The sequence below is a fragment of the Vespula vulgaris genome, chromosome 4 (genome assembly GCF_905475345.1).
Source record: "Vespula vulgaris chromosome 4, iyVesVulg1.1, whole genome shotgun sequence".
Classification (NCBI taxonomy): Eukaryota; Metazoa; Arthropoda; class Insecta; order Hymenoptera; family Vespidae; genus Vespula; species Vespula vulgaris.
Window position 1 is genome coordinate 2623220 of NC_066589.1, and position 21696 is coordinate 2644915.

Sequence of the window (21696 nt, forward strand, 5' to 3'; positions counted from 1 at the left end):
ACAATAATTTATTATCATCGGCGGTTAATATTTTTTCCAAAGAAGGATTTACAAAAATAATATTCAATATTAAAGAAATGTTACCGACTTAGTTCTTTCAAGTTTGAAGAATATGCTGATAGATGGCAATTGAGTATCAAAACTGAAGTTCATTTCTAAGAGTTGTGATGAAGAGTTGACAGTTTACAGTAGTGAATTTATAATTTATATTATCAAATAAAATGTTTCTCGGATTATTTTAAGTTCTGATTAATCAATTAACTCTATTTGTTTCTGTCACTTTTGAAAAATCGGATTTTTATTGGTTCGTTTAGTCAGCAGAAACGTGATCGATGTATCAACAAAAAGACCTGCCGATTTTTTCGCGAACGTTTATCTTTGTGGATCGTTTTGTTGACGTTAAGAACGTCAACTATACTTTTTATCAATATATTTCCTTTTTATATTCTGTTGCATTATGAATTGCGTCATGAAGATCGACGAACGTGAACGTCAAGGAGGTACAATGAGTTTAAAAAAAGAAGAAACATCTTTGACGGTGTCCATAACAGAACCATGTACTGAAACGAAAGCTATTACGGACTCGAAAAGTCCGCAAATTCGTATTGTTCGTGGTACTAAGAAATTTAAAGTAGATAATACTGACTGCACTAATTGTAACGAAAAAAAAGGTTAGCATCTGATGTTTAATTGATTTTACTGATTGATTGCATTTAATATATTTATAATTATATTCATTATGTATATTCATTGAAATCAATTATGATTTATCAATTATGATTACCTTATATCAAGAGAATTTTTTTGAAAACTTTAGATTTCAAGGAAGATGACAATGCAGAAACAAAAGTTAGGTCTTTGAAGCGATCTTGTGAATTATGGTCGATGGAGGATAAGAATACTTTCTTTAAAGCTTTAAATGAATATGGCAAAGATTTTGATGCTCTTCAAAATTATTTTCAAATTCAAGGAAAAAGAAAAGGCCTTTCCGACCCTATGATTAAAAACAAAGAACAAATAAGACATTTTTATTATCGAACATGGCTAAAAATATCAAAGCATCTGAAATTTTCAGAAGGTTAGCACATACTCATTTGTGATATCATCTAATATGATATCATTAATTTATAGTTTTCTTCACTTCTAAGAAACAAAAATTCCTTGCACATCATGAATATTGTTACAAAATATATAGAATGATTTTTGAATTACAGATGTAAAAAAAACTTCACAAGAATTATATGGTTTAATTAATTATGGTGAACTAAGAAGGAAGTTGCCTCGTATACACGAGAAAGTTCATTTAAAATTAAATGAATTGATTTATTGGGGATCTACACAAGTGAGGCTTCGTGGAAAAACGATGAGGATAAAAACACCGATATGTAAAGCTTTAAGAAAATTGAACCAGTTAGAAGGTAAGTACAATATATTCACTATCATTCTTATATGGAATGCATGCAAAAGTATAATCAACAACATGACTGAATGAGTTCCAAATGAAGATAGAAATTTAACGATTAAACTATATGTTTGAAATTACTCGATAAAGCTTTGTGTATATTTATATGTGGATAACGGGATGATCAAAAACTCTCTCATGAATAAACAAAAATCAACAATTAAGAGATCAAACGGAAAAATATATTAAATAAAATGGCGAGTAAACGTTTACAATCGTAATCGTTAAAAAAAAACCTAATTATGCATTAAATTTGTCTCCCTTGACAAAGAGAGAGTAGTTTTAGATCAGTATGACATCTATCATAATATTCATAATATATTCTCATTCTACAGGATTTACATAAAGTTTGATAACATTTTAAATGGTTTATTGTACAAGGACTACATATGATATTACTTTCATGTGCTTATCATTTTTAAGAAAAACTGTCGAAGTTCGTTGCACATTACATCATATTATAGAAATTCAATGTAAGAATCGCGTATGATTCAGATGTTCATAGGGTGATCCAACTCTTACCATACTCTCCCTAATGTATCCTCTGTGATCGTAGCGGTCGTCTCTTATATTTTCTATTTAAGTTCCTCTTCATCACGTAGTAAAGACGATACATACACGCGATCCTTTATCTATTCTCATAGAAAGAAGTTACACAATCGGATGATCTTGGTGAATGTGCCATGGTACATCTGTCTCTTTCTTCAGCACATCCGATTCAATGCTGAGACGTTTTTGCATTCAGGTATGCACGAACGTTATTAGGAAAAGAGAAGAGTAGTTTAAAAGAATCTTTTTGCATTTAGGGTATCAACCATTATTGTTGCAACATGTTCAGATACACATGGTGTCCTCGGTAAACAAAAAAAGACCATGAAGTTTTCATCGCGACGATATATTCGACAATCATACTATTATTCAATAATTTGTTGATATTCAATGATTGATTGCGTCCAAATGCAATAGTTATGCTTGTGATATTCCCATTTATGTTGTTTAAAAATGTTGCTTCGTCGTTGAAAATTAAGCGGTTCATAAAGTCGTGTTATCCTTTTTTACCTGTTGTTGCAGCTGGTAACAAAACTGGAAACTGCAATCGAATGACGAAACTACGAAATTTTGTGCGATAAATACAACAAAAATATATAAAGTTTTTCTTCAAAGTGATATACATGGGGGTATGATATTATATGTAGTCCTTATGCAATGAATCATTTTAAATATTACGGAATTTTATATAAATCCTGTACTTTGCTTCATCGATACGATAGTAAATAGTATGATAAAAGTAGTAATATTTGAATAAACAAATAATTTACGACTTATTCTGCTTATTTACAATCAAAAGCAAAAAAGAAATAATAATGAAATCATCTCAATAAATCTTTTAAATCTTCACTTCTATCCTTAATCACTAATCTATCCTAGCACATGATCCTTATCCACGTCCACGGCAAGTTATTCTGAAATGAAGAAAATGAAAGTAAGAAGATCATCGATTTCGTAGATTGGCAGGAAGAAATAAAGCTCCCGTCTAGGGTGACCGTAGAATTAAGACCCCGCAATAACATGGCATGGTGGAAGGTTCAGGCTTCTTCGATGAATCCAAGGGTACGTACCCTTCTACCGATACAAAGACGTCTTTCTAGCTTGCTAATATTCTTGCAACAACGATGGCAGCCCTCGAAATACAAAACTGTATCCTTCCTATTCTCTCGTATACGATTTCCGCGAAGTTATTTTGATTGTATTCAAAGAACACTCGGTAATCTCGGTTTTTTTGTTGTTTTTTTTATCGAAATAAAGTATATCTGATAAATGAAAGTGAATCCTTACATGAAAAGTTTTATAGTATATCAATACAGAAAACGTAAATATAGAAGATTTAAAAGATGTCCGTCTTTTGCGTGTTGCACCACCGGAAGGTTGCAAAATCGCTTTGCCTATGGTGAACCTAGGCGAGTATTTGACAAGCAATAGCGTTAGTTTGAACTCGTACGAAAAGCGTCTCGGATTGAAAAGTTCACGAACTGAGTTGTTGGGTGCAGTGCAGTACTTGAAGGGTGTCAATAAGAGAGGAATAAAGAGATACAGGTTGGACAAAAGATGTTTAGACAGGACAACGAGTGATCAGTGTGCACCGAACGACAACAATAGCGATGTTGATCTTAATGATTCAACTGGAAGTGTATACGATAAATCTGCGATTCTAAATAACGAAAAGAAATCTTCCATGGAACAGGCAACCGAACCACATAGATATCCAGGCAGGGAAACGGTTGATAGGATTCGTAGAGGCTGGAATATTGAGGAAACGAATACGATGACGATGGGTGATCTATTTCTGATGGTATTGATTCAATAAGATTCATTTAAGCGTTAAATTATTTTCATCCTTTTTTATTTCTTCTTTTCCTTTAACCCTTCAGCGATTCGTTTCTATGATCAGATGAGAACTATATTTGATAATTTATTATTTTTTATTTAACTCTTTAATTTTTTCCTTAGTCGTAGAATTTTTGCAAAAACAATCATATTGTTTGTTACTTATACACGCGATAACGTAAAAGTTAAAAGTTGAAAAATATTCAGATATTTTAAAGTTATAGATTATAATGAGACAACATAGATCTAGACAGCCTGATTATCAAGAAAACACTGAAGGGTTAAATGCGATATGCAATTTGATCGACACGTTGGAAAAAGCATCCTTCTAATTCACCAAACTCGACAGTTTGGACGCGAGTCGAAGATAATTCTAGAGTATTGGTGGGACTCACAACCATGGAGAGAACACACAACGGAAACATCATTAGGAGTTATACGAGACGACAGTCTCTGTTTGGCTTTACAGAAACTTTTGTATTTAGCGAAACACAATTATGGAACGAACAAAGTAAGACACGTTCTAATCACTTCGATTTCTAGTCAATTAAAGTAAAATAGATTAATAGAGATTAAATTAATAGAGATTTCTCTCTCTCTCTTTCTCTCTCTCTCTCTTTTTCTCTTTCGTTCTCTTCCTCTCTGTCTCTCTTTTTATTTAGGTCTACGATAATGCGTCGGGAAGTAACGAGACCGTGATCTCGTCGCGAGTACTTTCAAGCAAAGAGTCGGCTTTTAGGAGACCGTTGATACCACAAACTTATCACAAAATCGGAGCACCTGATGCTTTTAAAACGCAACTCGATGTAAGTTCCTTACCTTTATCCTTTGCTTTCAAGCTCTTTTCCCTTTCGTTAAATACTAGAATACGAATTTTTTGTTTTCTCTCTTTTCCGTAGAAATTCAAAACGCGTTTCTGTAAGAGAGGCAGAACAGTTAGACAAAAGAGTCTTATCGTCCAAAGGCTATTACCGATAACGTCTAATGGCAACGTTCAATCGGAAAATGTGATTTTGTCTGATACACCGACGACCAGTCAAAGTAATAATAGTAGTAATAATAATAGTAATAACAATAGTAATAATCCATCGGTGGACGGCAGCGTTATACAGGATGACAAAATAACGGAAGTAGAAGAGCAAAGAAATAAGAATTTCTTACCGATGGATGGCATCGAACCGGAGTCTAATCCGAAACCAACGAATTCTATTATAACCAGTGCTACGCAAATACTTAAAGAGGGTGAATGGTTGAATAGCGAGGTCAGTATGCACGAACGAACACTCGAGACATGTAATACGGTTGGAGATACATACGCTTATTTCCCCCATGAGACACCAATATACATACATATTTAATATACTTATACCCTTCATATCTCTTATAAAAATCATAAAAGCTGACAAAGATCGATGTTCGTGGCCAAGTGAAAATCAGTAAGACACTATGAGACTTCGAAGGGTTACTTTGAGGGTCGAATTTGCATTTCTTTGATCTTAAACGTTGATAACATTTGTATTTGCTGAGGCTCGGCTTAAAAATACTTTTCCGCAGCAAATATATATATATATATATATATATATATATATATATAAGTACATGTATTATCTCTTAAATTAATAATTTTTCAACATATATGAGTTAATAATTTTGTATAAAATACTTGGATTCGCATCGATCAGTCCAATCAAAAACATATGATTTTGTTTATAAAAAAAAACCGATTGACTTTTATATATCTTTTACGCGTTCATCTATGCGTACGACTTTTTTAAACGAAATTTTTTCATATCTATGAAAAGAATGGAGATATTCAAGATGATTAAAGTTATTGTCCAATCTTTTATATGTATATGTATACAGAGATATGCATAGAATTTCGATTATTGTTATCTCTGTTACGATTTTATCGAACGATTTCAGGTCGCCGATTTCTCGTTAAGCAGCTTTCTAGGACAGTTAGAGTCGCCGTTAAAAGGCTCTCAAAGAAGTCAAGTTGGAGGACATACCGTTGAGGACGTTCGACCCTCTTCAGACGTAATTACAATTATATGAAATAAAAAGGAAACTTATGTGTCGTATTGTAAGAAAAATTAATTCCTGGTCATGTATCGTTTTAGGTTGTATCGCACATGCAATGTCTGATGGCCGAAAACAGCGTGGATTATATGGCCAAATTCGCAAATCTTGCATCACAAATCGCGGATGATGAGCATAAAGCACAGATATTGTAATCCAAAAATGGTACCTGACTTAACGTGATGTTACATTTCTAATTAGAATCATCAATATTCTCACATATATATATATATATATATATATATATATATATATATATATATATTCACACATACACTGTGTATACACGTGTGTCTAAGAGCGCAATAAACGTTATTTATTCCACTTTTATTTTTACAGCTGACTTTATTGTGTTCTTTTTTATTCTTCCTGACAATTTAAAATTCATACATTTTTCGTCTATTTATCCGATAAATAAACAAAATATATAATCGTATATTTTTCATAAATATTATAATAATTTATGATCGTTGAGCTTTAAAGAGAAGTAGATTGATAAAGTGGATAAATAATTATGACTTTGTTACTACCATCAGCTTTATTAATGAATGTTGAATAACTTTGAATGTATCTTTTCAAGAAAAACAATTTTTCAAATTTTCCTCGAGTGCAAAAAAAATACTTATCTTTGTAAATGAAGATTTGTAGATAAAAAATTAGTAACATTTTACAGGATCTTTGCTCTTAGGCGAATGCGCTGAATCATCACCTAGTCAAGAGTGAAGAGATGTATGTACGCCTAGTCCGTTCCAAATAGGCTTTTCTCGAATCTCGATACATCCAGTCAACTTCTTACCTCTCACTTTGCTGGATGCTGATCTGTCCAAACGCTTCAGAACTGCTTCGCTCAGGCTCGTCAGAACTCGATATAGATCTTATTGTTAGTAGTAGGAGATTTCTCGCATGCGTATACAGTAACACATATTTACACACATACATGCACATGTACACACATACATTTATAAAAAAATATATCACGAAAAAGTTGCATTGCAGTCGATGCCATTAGAGCTTGGATTTATAAAATTTTCAATAACGCCGAACGCATGATTTTTTTCTTTTTGCGTTTAGATAAGAGCGGTACGCTCTTTTTTTTTTATTTAACGTTTATCGCATATTCACAGAATCGATATTCTTTTAATAGACTTTTCAAACGATCAATTTGTTACAAATTTAGATTGAAATTAGGTCACTTTAGGATTACGATGAAACAATTACGCGTCCGTATCCCGTATCGCGGTATCTCTGCGATGAAAGTGCGAACATAGTCGATCTCTTTGTAGTAAATATATTTACTACATTAAATAGTATAAATATATTTTTGATAAAATTAGTCGAAACTAACAGATTTATAACAAAGTCACCTATAAGACGTAATTAAAAGTTTATTCGTTCGTTAAAAGAACGAGTCCATGGAATTATCGGATACTTTCTCGGAAAGTTCACTCTTCGTAGCTACGCTTAGAGATAGGTTTTGTGCTCTTGAAGGATGGCCCTAATCGAACAATGTCTTTAACGGTTCAACTTTCATCTTACAATTAGACGTTTCATTATTCTTGTTTGATAAGAAAAGAAAAAAATTATAAAAAGAAGAAAGAAAAGAAAACTAAGAAAATGAACAAAGTCTTCCGTCTTAATAAAAATAATGATAACAACAACAACAACAATAATAATTATAATAATAAATAATAATAACATTAATAATAAGGAATATAAAAAGAAACTTCGAACATTCCATAAGAAAACAATGAATTCTCGGAGAAATCTCTGGAAAGATGAAACGTGTGGAAAATTCGTAAAGAGAGAGAGAGAGAGAGAAAAGAGAGGAACGTGCAAATAATGTATGTCGAGAAATAAGAACAGCAAGGATGTAAAAAAAAAAAAAGAAAAAAGAAAAGTGAAATGAAAATAAAAGAAAAGAAACAGGTTATCGCCGAGAGATTTTTCTTATCTCGCTTATGATCGAAGGAAGATGAGTAGTTCATCTCGAATGCGTGCCAAGGCATTGCGAAAAGAGAGAACGAGAGAATGAGAGAGTGGAGGAAAGAAGGAAGGAACAAAGTGCGCGAAGCTTAGAAGACCGATCTGCGCAAGCACAGGTGGTGCAAGTTCGAGGGTATAAAGAGTCGAAGCTCGATCTGTTAGTGCGCATTTTGTGCTTCATGTGTCCGTTATTCGGATCGTATTATTGTTTCTACGATTCTAATCGACGCGTTATTCTTAATTCTATCTTCATCCCCTTTCTTCATATATCTTCTTATCTTTCACATAAACGCGATCTTCTTTATTCGAAGCTCGTTCACGGAGACTTACATCGACGCGATCTCTAATTTTCGGATTTAAAAATAAAAATAAAAAATCTAAGAAAAAAAGGCAGAAGTCAATCGCGTGTGGGACATCACCTGTACACTTCTTCTTCTTCTTCTTCTTCCTCTTCTTCTTCTTCTTCGTCTTCTTCTTCTTTGAGGTGAGTACATACATGGAATATCCGAAATAAAAAAAGAAGTTTTTAGCAAATGCGATTTCTTTTTCTTTTTAATCTTTTTTTGCAATTTCTTTTTTCTTTTTTCTTTTTTAATTATAAGATTGAAGATGTTGTTTCTAGGTAAGTAAAGTAAACGATAAAAAGAAATGAAATAATATAAAAACGGACGACTCGTTTATTCATTTTCTTATGCAAGTCCAATTAAAACTTTCGATAATATGCGGTTTGTCTTATCCACTTTATCTACAAGAGAAATAATAAAATAATCATTTCTCTTCTACGTTACCAAGAGAAAGAAAAGAACTTTTTTTTATCATTTTCGTTCGAGTAACGTGCGATTCCTTTGATTCATTTTCAGAGAGCGCGATGATTATTTAGAAATATCCGTTTTCTTACGTTGTTCGTGAGATTAATTACGTTTCGACTTGAGAATATTATATTTTTCATTTTTTAATAGATTCTCTTTGTTTAAAAAGAAATGGAAAAGAAAGAATTAATTTTAGAAAAAGATGTTTTGATCATGAAACGCGTTTAAGACATATGTTTCATTCATTAAATAAAGAAAAAGATATAGATAAAAAGATGACAGCGTATTTTTTCTTCTCCATTATTAAATTATTATCAGTCTGGAGATACTGTCTCCAGAGAGATAGAATGAAAGAAGAAAAATAAAATAATGGTTCTACGTCATAGTCCGCTTAAGTAATAATTATCAACGTATGATTGTTCCTATACTATGATTAGATTCGATTGAATCGACCCGATAACATCGTCTGCATTAGATATGAACTCATAATGCAGTAATTAATCTCCTTTTAGTCACATCGTCGATTTATTGATGACGATGTGTTCACTCGTTCGTTCTTGATTTTCTTATTTTTTATTCTATAACGATTGCTCGGACAATTTTCTCAATAAAAGCCTGTCAAATATGAGATTTCTAAAAATCTTAACGATATTTGTGCATCGACTTGCGCCAACGATCTCGCCAACAAATTGGATAATTGGATTTCATATGATAATCATTGACACTTTCTTTTGTGCAGCCGCTCACCTCGTCGGCTCTTTAAACGTCATTCGCGTGTGCGTATCGACGTCGAACGACGCTCTTTGCTTATTAAACGGTCTTTAGTTTACCAAAAGAAGCTCGATAATCCACCCTTAAAGGGATGCGGAAAATTATGTTAACGTAAAGGGAACGACGAGTGACATGTTTGTCGATCAAATCGATTATTAAATCGCATCGTGTTTCTCGCGAAAATGTTCGACTCGGCGATATTTAATATTGTTATAATTCTATGCGACGATAAAAAGTCGAAAGAGAATAAGACTTTTTTTCTTTTATCCGATCAATTTTTAGAACTCATCTTAAGGCGACTGATAGGTGGCAATGCTAAAAAAAAACAACCCTTACATTATAGGGTTCGGATGAACAAGTATAATAATTTTATTTGCCGTCATGACCCTTGTATCTGAAAGCTCTTTAATAAAATGAAACGGCAGGGATCATCACGTGGGTTTTCCTATCGTATAAATTATCTCGGCAATGATTGGAAATGAAAGAGCAAAAGACACGTTTTTCTTTTCTGTTTCTTTATCTAATTTTCTTTTCTTTTTTGATATATTTTCTATTGGTAGAAATACGTAATGGAAAAAGACTATTTTGATACGGTTATCGAAAATAGCGTCCAGAAGAGAAAAAAAACGGATCTTTTTCTATCATTCTTCATCATCGATTATGTTTATCCGATGTCTTCGGAATACTCATCCTCTTCGAAAGAAGATCATGATGTTACGTCAACGCTATTCCACAAACATCGGGCACATTTATCGGAGAGGGCCAAACGGTGATTTGGATTTTTGATAGGTCCAAGTCTGACAGGTTCGAATCGTTAGGATAATAAACGACTTACTTGTAGTAGATTATAGCTGAAGAGATCATCCTTTCTCCGAATTGCAAAAATTCTCTTTCATAACAATATATTTCATCGTTGAAAAAAAATGCTTGTATCTTTTCTAATCACCGCTTAATATCAATTTATTGACATCGTCTTATTAACATGAGATCATTATTAACGATAACAAAATAAATGTTCAACATAAAGAATGTAATTTTTCTTATATTTTTTTCTTGTATTTATAACGTTGACAAGATGATGAAAGAAAGTAAACAAGATGTATACACAAGACAAATCATTTTGACAAATCGAACGAAATATTGGACCGAACACTTTGAAGATTTTCTTTTCGCGATTTTTCAACTCATTAATGCAAAATTGAACTTCTAAAGACATTTAACGAGCATATAATTACTGTGGTAAACCGTTATATATCCCAAAAGAGTATATCAACATTTTAGATAATATTTTATTCTCGTGTGATGCTACTAAAGTGGATGTTTCACAGACGTTACGACCCACCTTTATCAGGTACTGGACGGAATTAAATGAACTTGCAGTAATAAAGCCTGGTTCTGGTCGATCCTAAACTGGAGTACTTAACAATTTTATTGTCTCCTTAATTTTGAGATAGAAATGAATACTGAATTTAAAAGATGACATTTCTTTCTCTATCTTACTCTTTCTCTCTCCCTGTCTCTCCTTTTTACGAGACACAATACATTTAATGATATGCACTTTGCGGACAACGCGTATCCGATTGACTCGATCATATAATGGATAAGGTGAATCGATAAATAAATAAAGAAGCACGATTAAAGCGTTAATATCCGAGTTGACCCTCTGTCCTCCTGACCTTTCTTCAGTAAAAAATCGAGCTGGCTAATGATAAAGGACCGTTGATGATGCACATATATGTACCACGACGTGTCCTAACGTTTACCATATGACATCATAATGACGATTAGAAGAATATAAGATTAACTCGGCAGCCATTATATTATATCATGCACAAAGTTAATCCAATCAAGCCTTACAATAAGCGATCCTGAACGGCAAATTGATAGTAATCCTCTATATGTATGTGTGTGTGTACGCGTGTGCATATGTGTGTACGTGGCCTAAATTTAATATTAAATTATAACAATTGAAAAATGTCGTAACGATTGTGAATCAAATTTATTATTACGAAACGTCTCATTATCGGGGACGAAAAGGCAGAAAAAATAAGGAATTATTAAAGAAACACGCCTTTTACTTCAACATTTTTTTCTTTCTTATCATCGTTCGTTTTTTCTTTTAATACATCCAAAGTCGATCGATCACTTCACGTTCCTTTATGTGATATTTTTTCTCAAGCGCAAGCATTTTGGAGAAAACCACGCTACCTCAAGTCGCTATACAACTTTCGAGCCCCTACTTGAAAGAAGGTACATAGTCGAAGATGGTTTATCTTTGAAGTTCCCAGCTAATTTAAAGGTCCGAACGGATCACTCGTGTGAGCTAAGAGAAACCCTCGGATCGATTGTAAAGGGCAGAGACCTCCAAAGTGTCACCTTCGTTCGTTTCAACGAGAATAATGTGGATATATCTCTCTACGTAAATCAATGTATAGGATTCTGTGTGGCTATGTGTAGCGTGTGTATGAGTTCAAACCATTGATGTGAAGTCACTGTAAGGTGTGTACAGTTTCCCTGTAGCTCTTCGTAGGGCCTCTTAAGTCAAGAATTTCGTATGCCGACAAACAGTCCCTAGAGTTTTCACGATAGATAGAGAAGAGAGAAAGAGAGAAAATCGATCGATCTCTCGAAAGCTGTCGAAGGGAAAATTCGTTGTTTGCGCTTCGTCGCTCGTGTATCGTTTGGTCCTCACCATCATCGGTATCAACATCAAAACCTTCTGCTGTATGGAAGAAGTTTAAAGGCACAATATATCCGAAGGTTCTTAGTCTTGCGTCTATGTATTTATTTACTCTTACTAAGTCACAAAAAGGCACAAGATTATTTTTACCTTCATTTCCACGGAGTTACTCGGGAAAAACAAGTTAGCAAGGAAGAAAAAATTCCAAGTGTAATTCTCTTTAGGATTTATTAATGTAGTCACAGTTGTAGAACGTTGCTAAGCAAGAGACAATGCGTAGGTAATGCACGAATTCGTTTCTGTGTAAAAAAAAGAAACAAAAAAAAAGAGAAAAAAGAAATGGTACGACAAAATAAGTCGCAGTTTCACTAATTCTTTCTTTTTCCCCTGGGATTTTGCAAGCACATGAGGTTTAGTCGGTTCCACGTATAATGGATATATATAATAAAAGTGGTCTTCTAAGCGTGAAAATGAATAAAAAAGTAACGTTCGTTGTAAAATGTTGATGTGCAAAAAGTACTAGATAAGAGTTCGCAGATGATTTCTTTTTTATCTCCTTTTATAATCGTCAAAGTAGTGGAATGCAAAATAATTTCTATATTTGCATTGAAGTTATCACTCATAGAGAGAAAGAGGAAGAGAGAGATTTAATTAAAATTTTAATTGCTTGATAATAATGATGAACAGAAAAGTAATGAACATTTACAGAATCGATAAAAATAATCTTTAAATATTCATACTTATTGTTAGATGCTTATAATTGCGTCCGCTTGGCTCATTATTTAAAAAAGAAATTTTATTTTTTTTTTGATATCTTCAAATCAAAAAGAAGAAAAATAAATAAAACAGAGATGAAACATTTCGGGCTATAGAATTATTTTACGGGATGTAAGATAATAAAAAAATAATCGATGCGTTATTAAAGGTAACAAGTTTGAAAATGATCTCGGACGAGATCAAACGTGAAAGATTCATTCGAATTAATTGAAAGAATAATCACGTTAGCGTTTGTTCGGCGATTCATCAGATAGTAATTTATTCGCATATAAGTTTCTTACATATAGCTGTCAAATTATTCTGGGCAGTAACAGTAGAAACTAGAAACATCAAAAGTAACAAGAGCAAGAGTAGCACGTGCTTCATTCATTGGTCGGTAGCCTCGGTGAGGGACTCGTAAATGAGGCCTGATTCAAATGAAACTTCCGGCTTCGTTTATATCGTTCGATGTCAATTCGGCTTGTGCTCTTAGATGCTCCATTTAGAGTCAATCGTCAGTTCTTCTCCTACATATATCCATGCTTATCTCAATGTCTTCAATGGACTTTAATTACTTTCCGCGAACGACAACCTGTCAAACGTGAGTCCAATCCGACATCTCTAACACGGATAAAAAGAAATAACAAATAGATTGTTACAGATTGATAAAGTTAGAAAATATGAATAATAGTATAGAAAAGTATGATACTAAAGTATAGAAAATATATCTATTGTATCTAAAAATAGTAAGAAAACCTTCGATACAAATACGATTATCCTTCAATACATAATTTCTTTTTTTTTAGATATTAAGTACGTATTAAGAAAGAAGATTATATTATCATAAATTTCTTTTTACGAAATTTAATTAGAGACTATATTGCATACGTTACATTGCGCATTGAATATATTATCGTTCTTTTCACATTCATTTAAGGATTAAGAAGATAAAATTGTAACATAATTTCGATCGTGTCAATTGTTTTCTCTGATGTTTTCTCTCTAATTTTCTCTTCGCCGTGTAGCGCTCGACGATATAAATATATCAATTAATGTCAGATATTGCTGATAAGAGAAATCAACATTTGCAAGTTACCTCTATGAAACATAAAATAATAGATAAAATGGAAAATGCAAAGTAAAATGACGAAAGATTCAACCATAGGTGAACCACTCGAAAGTTGATTCGATGGAATGAATTCTCGAATGACAAAGAGGAAATTGAATCTGCTTTTACTATTACTGCTACTACTACTATTATTATTTTTTGTTTCACTTTATCGGATCTTTTGGTAGAATATAGATGTATTGGTGTCGTTACATACGTATGTATATGTATATCCACCTCGATCACCAAAGTTGTTTCAAAACTATGATGTGCCACACATTTATTCGCATTCCGCGGTAAATCGTTTCGTTTCATTTCTCGTTAAAACCTCCGTTTAGTTGCACGTATTTCATCCGCGGATGGTCTCGATGCACGTCTGGGGGATATCAAAGTTCGGATCTGCGATGTTTGCATAGAATCAAATGAAATCGAGAATTTCAAATGGTAAATCGTAAGTCGATTTTAAAGTACGTCGAATTGCACACGTATATTTTGCGTTCTTTGATAACATATTGATTCTTCTTCTTTAAAGAAGAAAATTTCATGTAAAAAAACCTTATCAACCATATCACAACATGTGTATGTACATATGTATGTGAATGTTTATGTACGAAACTCGTCATCGAAGGCTACGTTCGAAAATCGATAAAAAAAAATGAAAAAAAAAAAAAAACGTAAAAGAACCTTTTTCATTTTTCTTCTAGTTATTTTTTTTCTTTTTGGTGACGATACTAAGGCCGTCCTGATTTTTTTTTTCAACAGAAACTTTACCTTTCTCCTTTAATCTTCTTCACCCACGCATAGCGATTGCCTGGTCCGGTAAACCAATTTGAATTATCGGACTAACCAGTGTGAGTTCTAAATGAAGAATCGATAGAACATTAATCGAACATTGATTATCATTACGAAGTATTACATGAACAACGGTTACAAATGATCGCCATTATTCTTATTCCGATGTACACCGAAATTACGAAAGCTCTAAAACGTTTTATAATATGTACTCTTTGTGTCCTTTAATAAATCAATAAATTCTTAGATACTTTCTTTTTTTATCCAGTTATTTACTTTGGCTTGCAATTACGAAAAACTGATCGGAACTATGAAGAAAAAGAAGTCTACAATATTAAATGGAAAGATTCTATCACATAGTCTTATTGTCAAAAGACTAGCTATAACAGAATCCAAATGAATCTAAGCGAACTCCCTTCTATCTGTATCTATCTCTATCTCTATCTACTGTCTCTGTCTCATCTACTACGTCATCGAGAATGGCCAGGCTACTCGGCTTGCATGATTATTCGGCCGAGCGAGTATTTCCATGTCCCGATACATCACTTGACCTGATCGGCTAGCTCGAGCATAACGTGGTCGATTAATTCGCATGCGTTAAAGCTCGCGCTCCTATCTTCAATTCCTGTTTCTCGTCCTTTCTTTTTCACCTATTGCTTCTTTCTCTATCGATTTGTGAATAAAATCTAGCATCTAATTAGTTTTTAATCATTTAAAGAAAATTGCTTAAAAAAAGCATAATGAGGCCTAAGTAATCAACAAAAGAGACTCGACAAACGAATTTGCACAATTGTTTATAAGCTAATATTTTTCCAATGGTATTTCGTTGGCCAAACTTCGAATTACATAAATAATTTTATAAAAGTGATTAACTGATATTCCATTTTCTAACAAGTACAAGATGGTTAAAGAGGACTGTTACGAGGGTACATTAGTTCCATTAGATGAGCAAGGACGAACTATATTTATCGGACGCTAACATGTATAATAGTAACTTGTCTCGTTCCTCGGATTTTCTTTCTCCATTTTTACGATACAAAAGACCTCTTTTTCTCTTTCTTTTTTTTTCTCTTAGGTTCTCGCTTGTCGTGCTTCATATTTTAACATCGTACACATAAGAGACCGAAAATTACGTTCGAGATACTCTTCTCTTTCTATCTACTTTTTCTCTCTTTCTTTACCTCTTCATCTCTTGGAATATCATCTCCGTTGTTCATTTTTAACGCCGCCTCCTTTTCCATGGAAAATGGAAAAGCAAGAGAAATATTAAAAGCGGTGGGATGCAACAAGTAGGCCATGTATTGTCTATGTGCTTGCAAATATGCCAATAACTGATCGTTCGTTGATCGGAACACAAATTTAATTTGTTATTAACGTATGTTCAGACTTCGTGTAATTAGCGAATCACTTCGTAGTATGTATATCTACGTAATAAATAAGTACGCTTTGCTCATGGCATGGTTTCTTTACTCACATTTATACGAACACGTATGTTTGTGTATGTATAAATCGTTTGGAATACGTTGAATAGAGTCGTCCATTAGGAAGCTTCACGATCTGCTGTCGGGAACAACGTTGAGCAAGAACGAGAATTTAGTCGTCCTAAGAGAAAAACCTGATTCAAAGCTCGAGACGAATTTCTAATTCAAGATGGCTGCTACTTTCTACCATTTTTCGTTTATTAACTCGTAAAATCTGACCCTTTTTGTTAAACGTAAAATTTCATATATAGTGAAGAGAACGTTTATCGATCTTATATAATCTCGTACGGTACACACGTCGTATGTCACACGCGCGTACAAGATTAGCAATTGGTCTTTCAACGTAGTTTTTCAACAATTTGTAGAAAAAAAAAGGAAAGAAAAGAAGAAGAAAACGAAATCTCGTCAAACGTAATCTACTTGTTTGAAGATTTTATAACTTATGCTTTATGAAAGATAATATTTTTAATGACTCGAAATCGACTCATATAAATCAAGCTGTATGTTATGACCTGTGACGCTAGACATTTCGCATTTCAAACGTTCACGTACTTACGTATCCTCATCATTACGGAATTCTCGAGATTTTATTTCAAGATTTTTAGTTTCCTCTAATCACTTAAATTCTCCTTACATTGATCAGTAAGGTATCAGAAGTAGAATGCATTTTTGAAGAGAATAAATTTTTCCAACATTTCAAATCTTACGTCCCATATCGAATATTTCCATTCTCTTAAAGTTCATCATTCGCCATACAGTTTATCTCATCGAGTTTGCCAATGAATAATCAATAGAAAAAAGAGCGATGACTCGAACGATGAGGGAAACCGTTGAGAGGCTTGGCATCCTAAATATGTAAATAATTATTTATGATCCCGAACTTTAATACTGACTATAAAAAGAAAAATATTCACTTTACCTGAACAGTTTTGAAAAATGAGATGATTCAGACGAATTCGTATTGTTACGAATTTTAACGAAAATGGTATTATTACTCAATAATTAACATCCAGTTAATTCTGCTGTAAAAACATAAGTATACATTCGTGATAAAAGAATAGAAAGACATCCATGTTTATTTCATATGACGCATTTCATATATCTCAAAATGACTTCACTTTTTTTAAATATCTATAATCGGACTAATACCATTAAAAATAGTGATACCTGCGTCAAGATTTTACGTCATTGACGAGATACGAATCTTTTATCAAACCGGACGAAACACTCTTCCATGCATCATTATATAAATCATTGTCTTCATTATCAAGATCTTAGTTTCACTTTCACTCGGAGATCGAACACAAAGCGTGTAAGAAGTTTCATTATTACGATCAGTAGAGTTAATTAATTAAAAATCATTTAGAATAAATCGTTTAGAATAAAAATCATTCGATTATAAGAGACAAATCTTTGTAGAAAAATATTGGAAAATTTGTGCGAAAGAAGGAAGAACAGCATAATCGTTATTTTAATGATCGTATAATTTTTTCCGTCGCAGGTTAAAAAACCAACCAGTATCGCAAGATGCCTCTATCGGAGTTCCGCAAGAAGAAGCTGCTCTACGTCTTCAACGCCTTCTTCGGTGAGTAAACGCTGACAGTTGGCGATGGCATAGTCGAACATAGTACCCTTGAGAATTCTCTCGACTCATCGAAAGGCACGTTTTACTCATAGTCTGTCTCTCTTTCTCTCTTTCTCATTCCCTTCTGTACCAAGTTCAGAGTGCGGCCGAAATAACAAACGGCCCGATAGACCATCTCTCTTTCTCTCATCCTCTCTAGTGAGCACTTTGATGTTACGCGAGATATATCGTCATTTCTTCCATCACGAGCATCCCTTCGCTCTCTAAACGATTCTATTTCATTCGTCCTCTCTCTCTCTCTCTCTCTCTCTCTCTCTCTCTCTCTGGATGATCTTTAACGAGAAAAACCATTTTTCGACGTGTACATCGAAAGAAAACGATAAAAGAGTGAGAAAGGAAAAGGGAAGATGACCTACATAAAAGAGGACGAAGAAGAAGATGAAGAAGTAAAGATGGCCTGTCCGAGGGTATGAGAAACTGTTTTACAGCCCTACGCGAATCTCTCGAGGCTCTTTTCGGCTCTCTGAAAGTGGAATCAAGGCTATAGAGAGGGGCGTTTTGTACGGCACCTACTAGGTGTTCGTTGAGATAGAGCGGCCGCCTATTTATGGTATCAACCAGGAGAAGATAAACAATGGACGCGTTGGGTCTGGATAAGAGGGTCGCCTCGCCATGATAGAATTATTTCTGCGAATGTGTATACGTAACCCATACATGTTCATACTCGAGAGACACATATAAAGTATATCTTTGTGATCCTTCCTTCTCTGCGTCGGTGTATGTATTTTCTATATATGTGTATTTGTAGCTTCTACGTGTCTTTATTAATGCTTACGTATACACGTAAGAATATCTATATGTTATGTGTGTGTATATGTAAGGGCACGAAAGGGAGAAGCACGATATTACAGCGATACTAATACACATATACGTAGATACTGTACACCCATACATTTTCTCGTATATGAATCATGGAGGTCACAGGCGTGTACACGCCTGATAGATCTCGTTAGTCCCTCACTTTCTTCGCTTCTTTGACCGCCGCGATTGGCCGCTAAACATATCCTACGATCGTTCTCCGTTGTCGATACACATTATTCCAGCATGGCTGGTGGTGCAACAAGGGACTCGTCCTGGACACAACCTGTCGTTCTTTCGTTCTTTTTTCCTTTTCTCGCTTTCTGGTTTTTCCTTGAACCGTCGTAATCAAAGAGTCCGTGGAGAGCTTGCGAAGGGACCACGAGCTCGATGATGCGTCGAAAATCAGTATGATCAGCTGCTTTTCTCCTCTCTCTCTCTCTCTCTCTCTCTCTCTCTCGGTATATATATATATATATATATATATATATATATATATATATCAATTTATCTATCTATCTATCTTTATTGAAACAAAACTTAATTCATAATTTGGCACGTAGTCTCAAGGTTGTCTAAAATTGGATATCAATTCTGGAGAATCACTTGACCATAATCTAAATACAGGACCTATAAAAAGTATCAATAAAGATTGTTTATGTATATAAATATATGTATATATATAAAAATTTACTTATTAATTAAAAGTATAGATAAAAATGAGCTATGACAGCAATATTTTTCATAGCTATATACCTTTTTTAACTATCGTTGTTTTAAAATATTCTATTGTAAAACGTTTCGTCATGAATACGTATCGTACATATTCTTTCGGGCTACGACAACTACGCCGAAAGCTAACTGTAATGGAATATTATCGTTTTTTCACATTATCGCTCATAAACCCTGATAATTGATCACTGAGCGGACCACTGTAAGAGCCTAAAATAAAAACTTAAAATAAAAATGACAAAAAAATGATTACGTGCTCGGTAAAATCCATTGACTTATATATCTATAATCCGATGATTCTTTTATCGAAAAACGCAACATCCTATGTTTTCTACGATCGAGAAAGTAAATTAGTTTTCTAGCGTTACAAAGAACGTTACAAATACATCAACCATAAAGACTTTGGAATCATTTTTAGTCGAATGTATTTTCTCGATTTCCTTTAGCGATTTACTAATACAAGATCGATATTATGTTTCAGATGTTAATCAGAGCGGTGCCATCGATAAAAAAGATTTCGATCTGGCTGTTCAGGTATGATTATTCATTGACATTAAAACGGTACTACTCGTTAATGTTCAAAAAAAAGTTTGATTACGTAAAGAAATCGTCTTTTTTTTTATCTTACGGTAATTCCATGCTGTATCAATTACTATCCTTGGGTGATATTTCATGATACTTATATTTTCCAGCGGATTTGCAGCTCTAGACATTGGAGTAGCGATAATCCAAAAACACAGCAGACGAAGGATACGTTGTTGAAAATATGGGAAGAACTACAACAACGTGCCGATTCTGATCAGGATGGACAAGTAATCAAATATATATATATATATATATATATATATATATATATATATATATTGTATACATTTATATATATACGTGACGAATAGATGAAAGAAAAATGAAAGAAAAAGGGAAAAACAAATAATCTTACGTTATTTTTATAGATCAGCCGAGACGAATGGTATTCTATGTGGGAAGATTACGCTAAGGATCCAGCAAATGCGCATGATTGGCAGCAAACATACATGAAATTCATGTTCGACCTCGAAGATTCCTCCGGTAGGCTAATTAAGGTTACTCTCTTAAACGAGAATAATAATAAAATAAAAAAAGAATGAGTGACAGAAGGGAAAGGGGAAAAATATCCCCAGACTTAATCTCACTCCATAGGTTCTCGGAAAAAATATTTTCCCAAAGCCTTTACATAGAGTATTCTATTTAAAGATTTTCGAAGTACATTTTATCCCCCTATAATGAACTTTAACAGGTGACGGATCAATCGATGAGAACGAGTTTAGCAATGTTTGTCATAGTCATGGCGTACAGGAGGCTGAAGCTCGTGACGCTTTCAAAAAGATGGGGGTGGTAAGCGAAAAATTCATGAATAAAAGATCCCTAAAGAATTTAAGGGATTATTTATAAACGAATATAGGTCCAAATAAAATTTTTTCATTTTTTATTACCGTCCGTTTTTTTTCTTTTTCTTATTTACAGGGTAATGAAGTAACACGAGATAAATTCTTCGAGCTTTGGAAACAATACTTCACCTCTGACGATCCCAACGCACCTGGAAACTTTATTTTCGGAAAGACCTCGTTCTAACCGTCCTTTCGCTTCGGATTCGTACACGACGTTTATTATTATCTTTTCGTTATCAGCATGCCAAAATACATACGCTATCGTTATTAATTGAATAATTACTTTCAATCTGCGATGCAAGTTACGCGATCTCTAATCAAGTTTTAGTTTTTCTCTCTCTTTCTCTTTCTCTCTCTTTCTCTTTCTCTAGATAATATAGAGCTGAGAGATCATTATATGAGAAAGAAGACGAAATAAGATAAAAGATATCGTAATAACTGTTAATATCTCGTTGTTAATCGGTAATAATCGTTGGTAACGCTATTAATCGCTGTAACACCGAAGCTAAGTATTGCGTAATGTTCCATAACGTGTTGTTGTAAATTTAGTTAACGATTTCGTTCTATACGAATCGTTCTATGTAATGTCGTAAAGAAAAGTATTGAGAGTTTTAATAGTTTCTATATGTTTGAATAAACTCATATAATTCGACCACTATTGTTATATTATACTTCATTTTCACTTAACGAATAGTTAATCTGTAAGTGCAAATTAATTTTTTTTTTATAGTTGGTAGACCTTCCTTCCTAATCACATTCCTTCTTTTACTATTTGTATACATATCTTA

The 21696-nt window shown here is 33.4% G+C and overlaps 2 protein-coding genes across 3 annotated transcripts; both read left to right on the top strand.

Annotated features, from left to right (window-relative positions):
• Positions 1-139: 139 nt before the first annotated feature.
• LOC127063222 (uncharacterized) lies at positions 140-6255 on the top strand. Its single transcript, XM_050992662.1, has 10 exons — positions 140-671; positions 818-1078; positions 1215-1418; positions 2970-3160; positions 3315-3812; positions 4197-4358; positions 4510-4653; positions 4747-5109; positions 5771-5884; positions 5968-6255. Exons 1-10 carry the CDS (start codon positions 458-460, stop codon positions 6079-6081), a joined length of 2265 nt encoding a protein of 754 aa, XP_050848619.1. The 5' UTR covers positions 140-457; the 3' UTR covers positions 6082-6255.
• A 1807-nt stretch (positions 6256-8062) lies between these two features.
• Positions 8063-21560, top strand: LOC127063228 (calexcitin-2). 2 transcript variants are annotated; one of them, XM_050992679.1, is made up of 7 exons: positions 8063-8393; positions 17808-17891; positions 19963-20015; positions 20174-20293; positions 20435-20549; positions 20758-20855; positions 20985-21560. In XM_050992679.1, the coding sequence occupies exons 2-7, from the start codon at positions 17834-17836 to the stop codon at positions 21090-21092; spliced, it is 552 nt and encodes a 183-aa protein (XP_050848636.1). In that variant the 5' UTR covers positions 8063-8393; positions 17808-17833; the 3' UTR covers positions 21093-21560. The 2 variants fall into 2 exon arrangements, with proteins under 2 accessions (XP_050848636.1, XP_050848638.1); XM_050992681.1 differs by lacking the exon at positions 8063-8393 and adding an exon at positions 17504-17618.
• Positions 21561-21696: the final 136 nt, after the last annotated feature.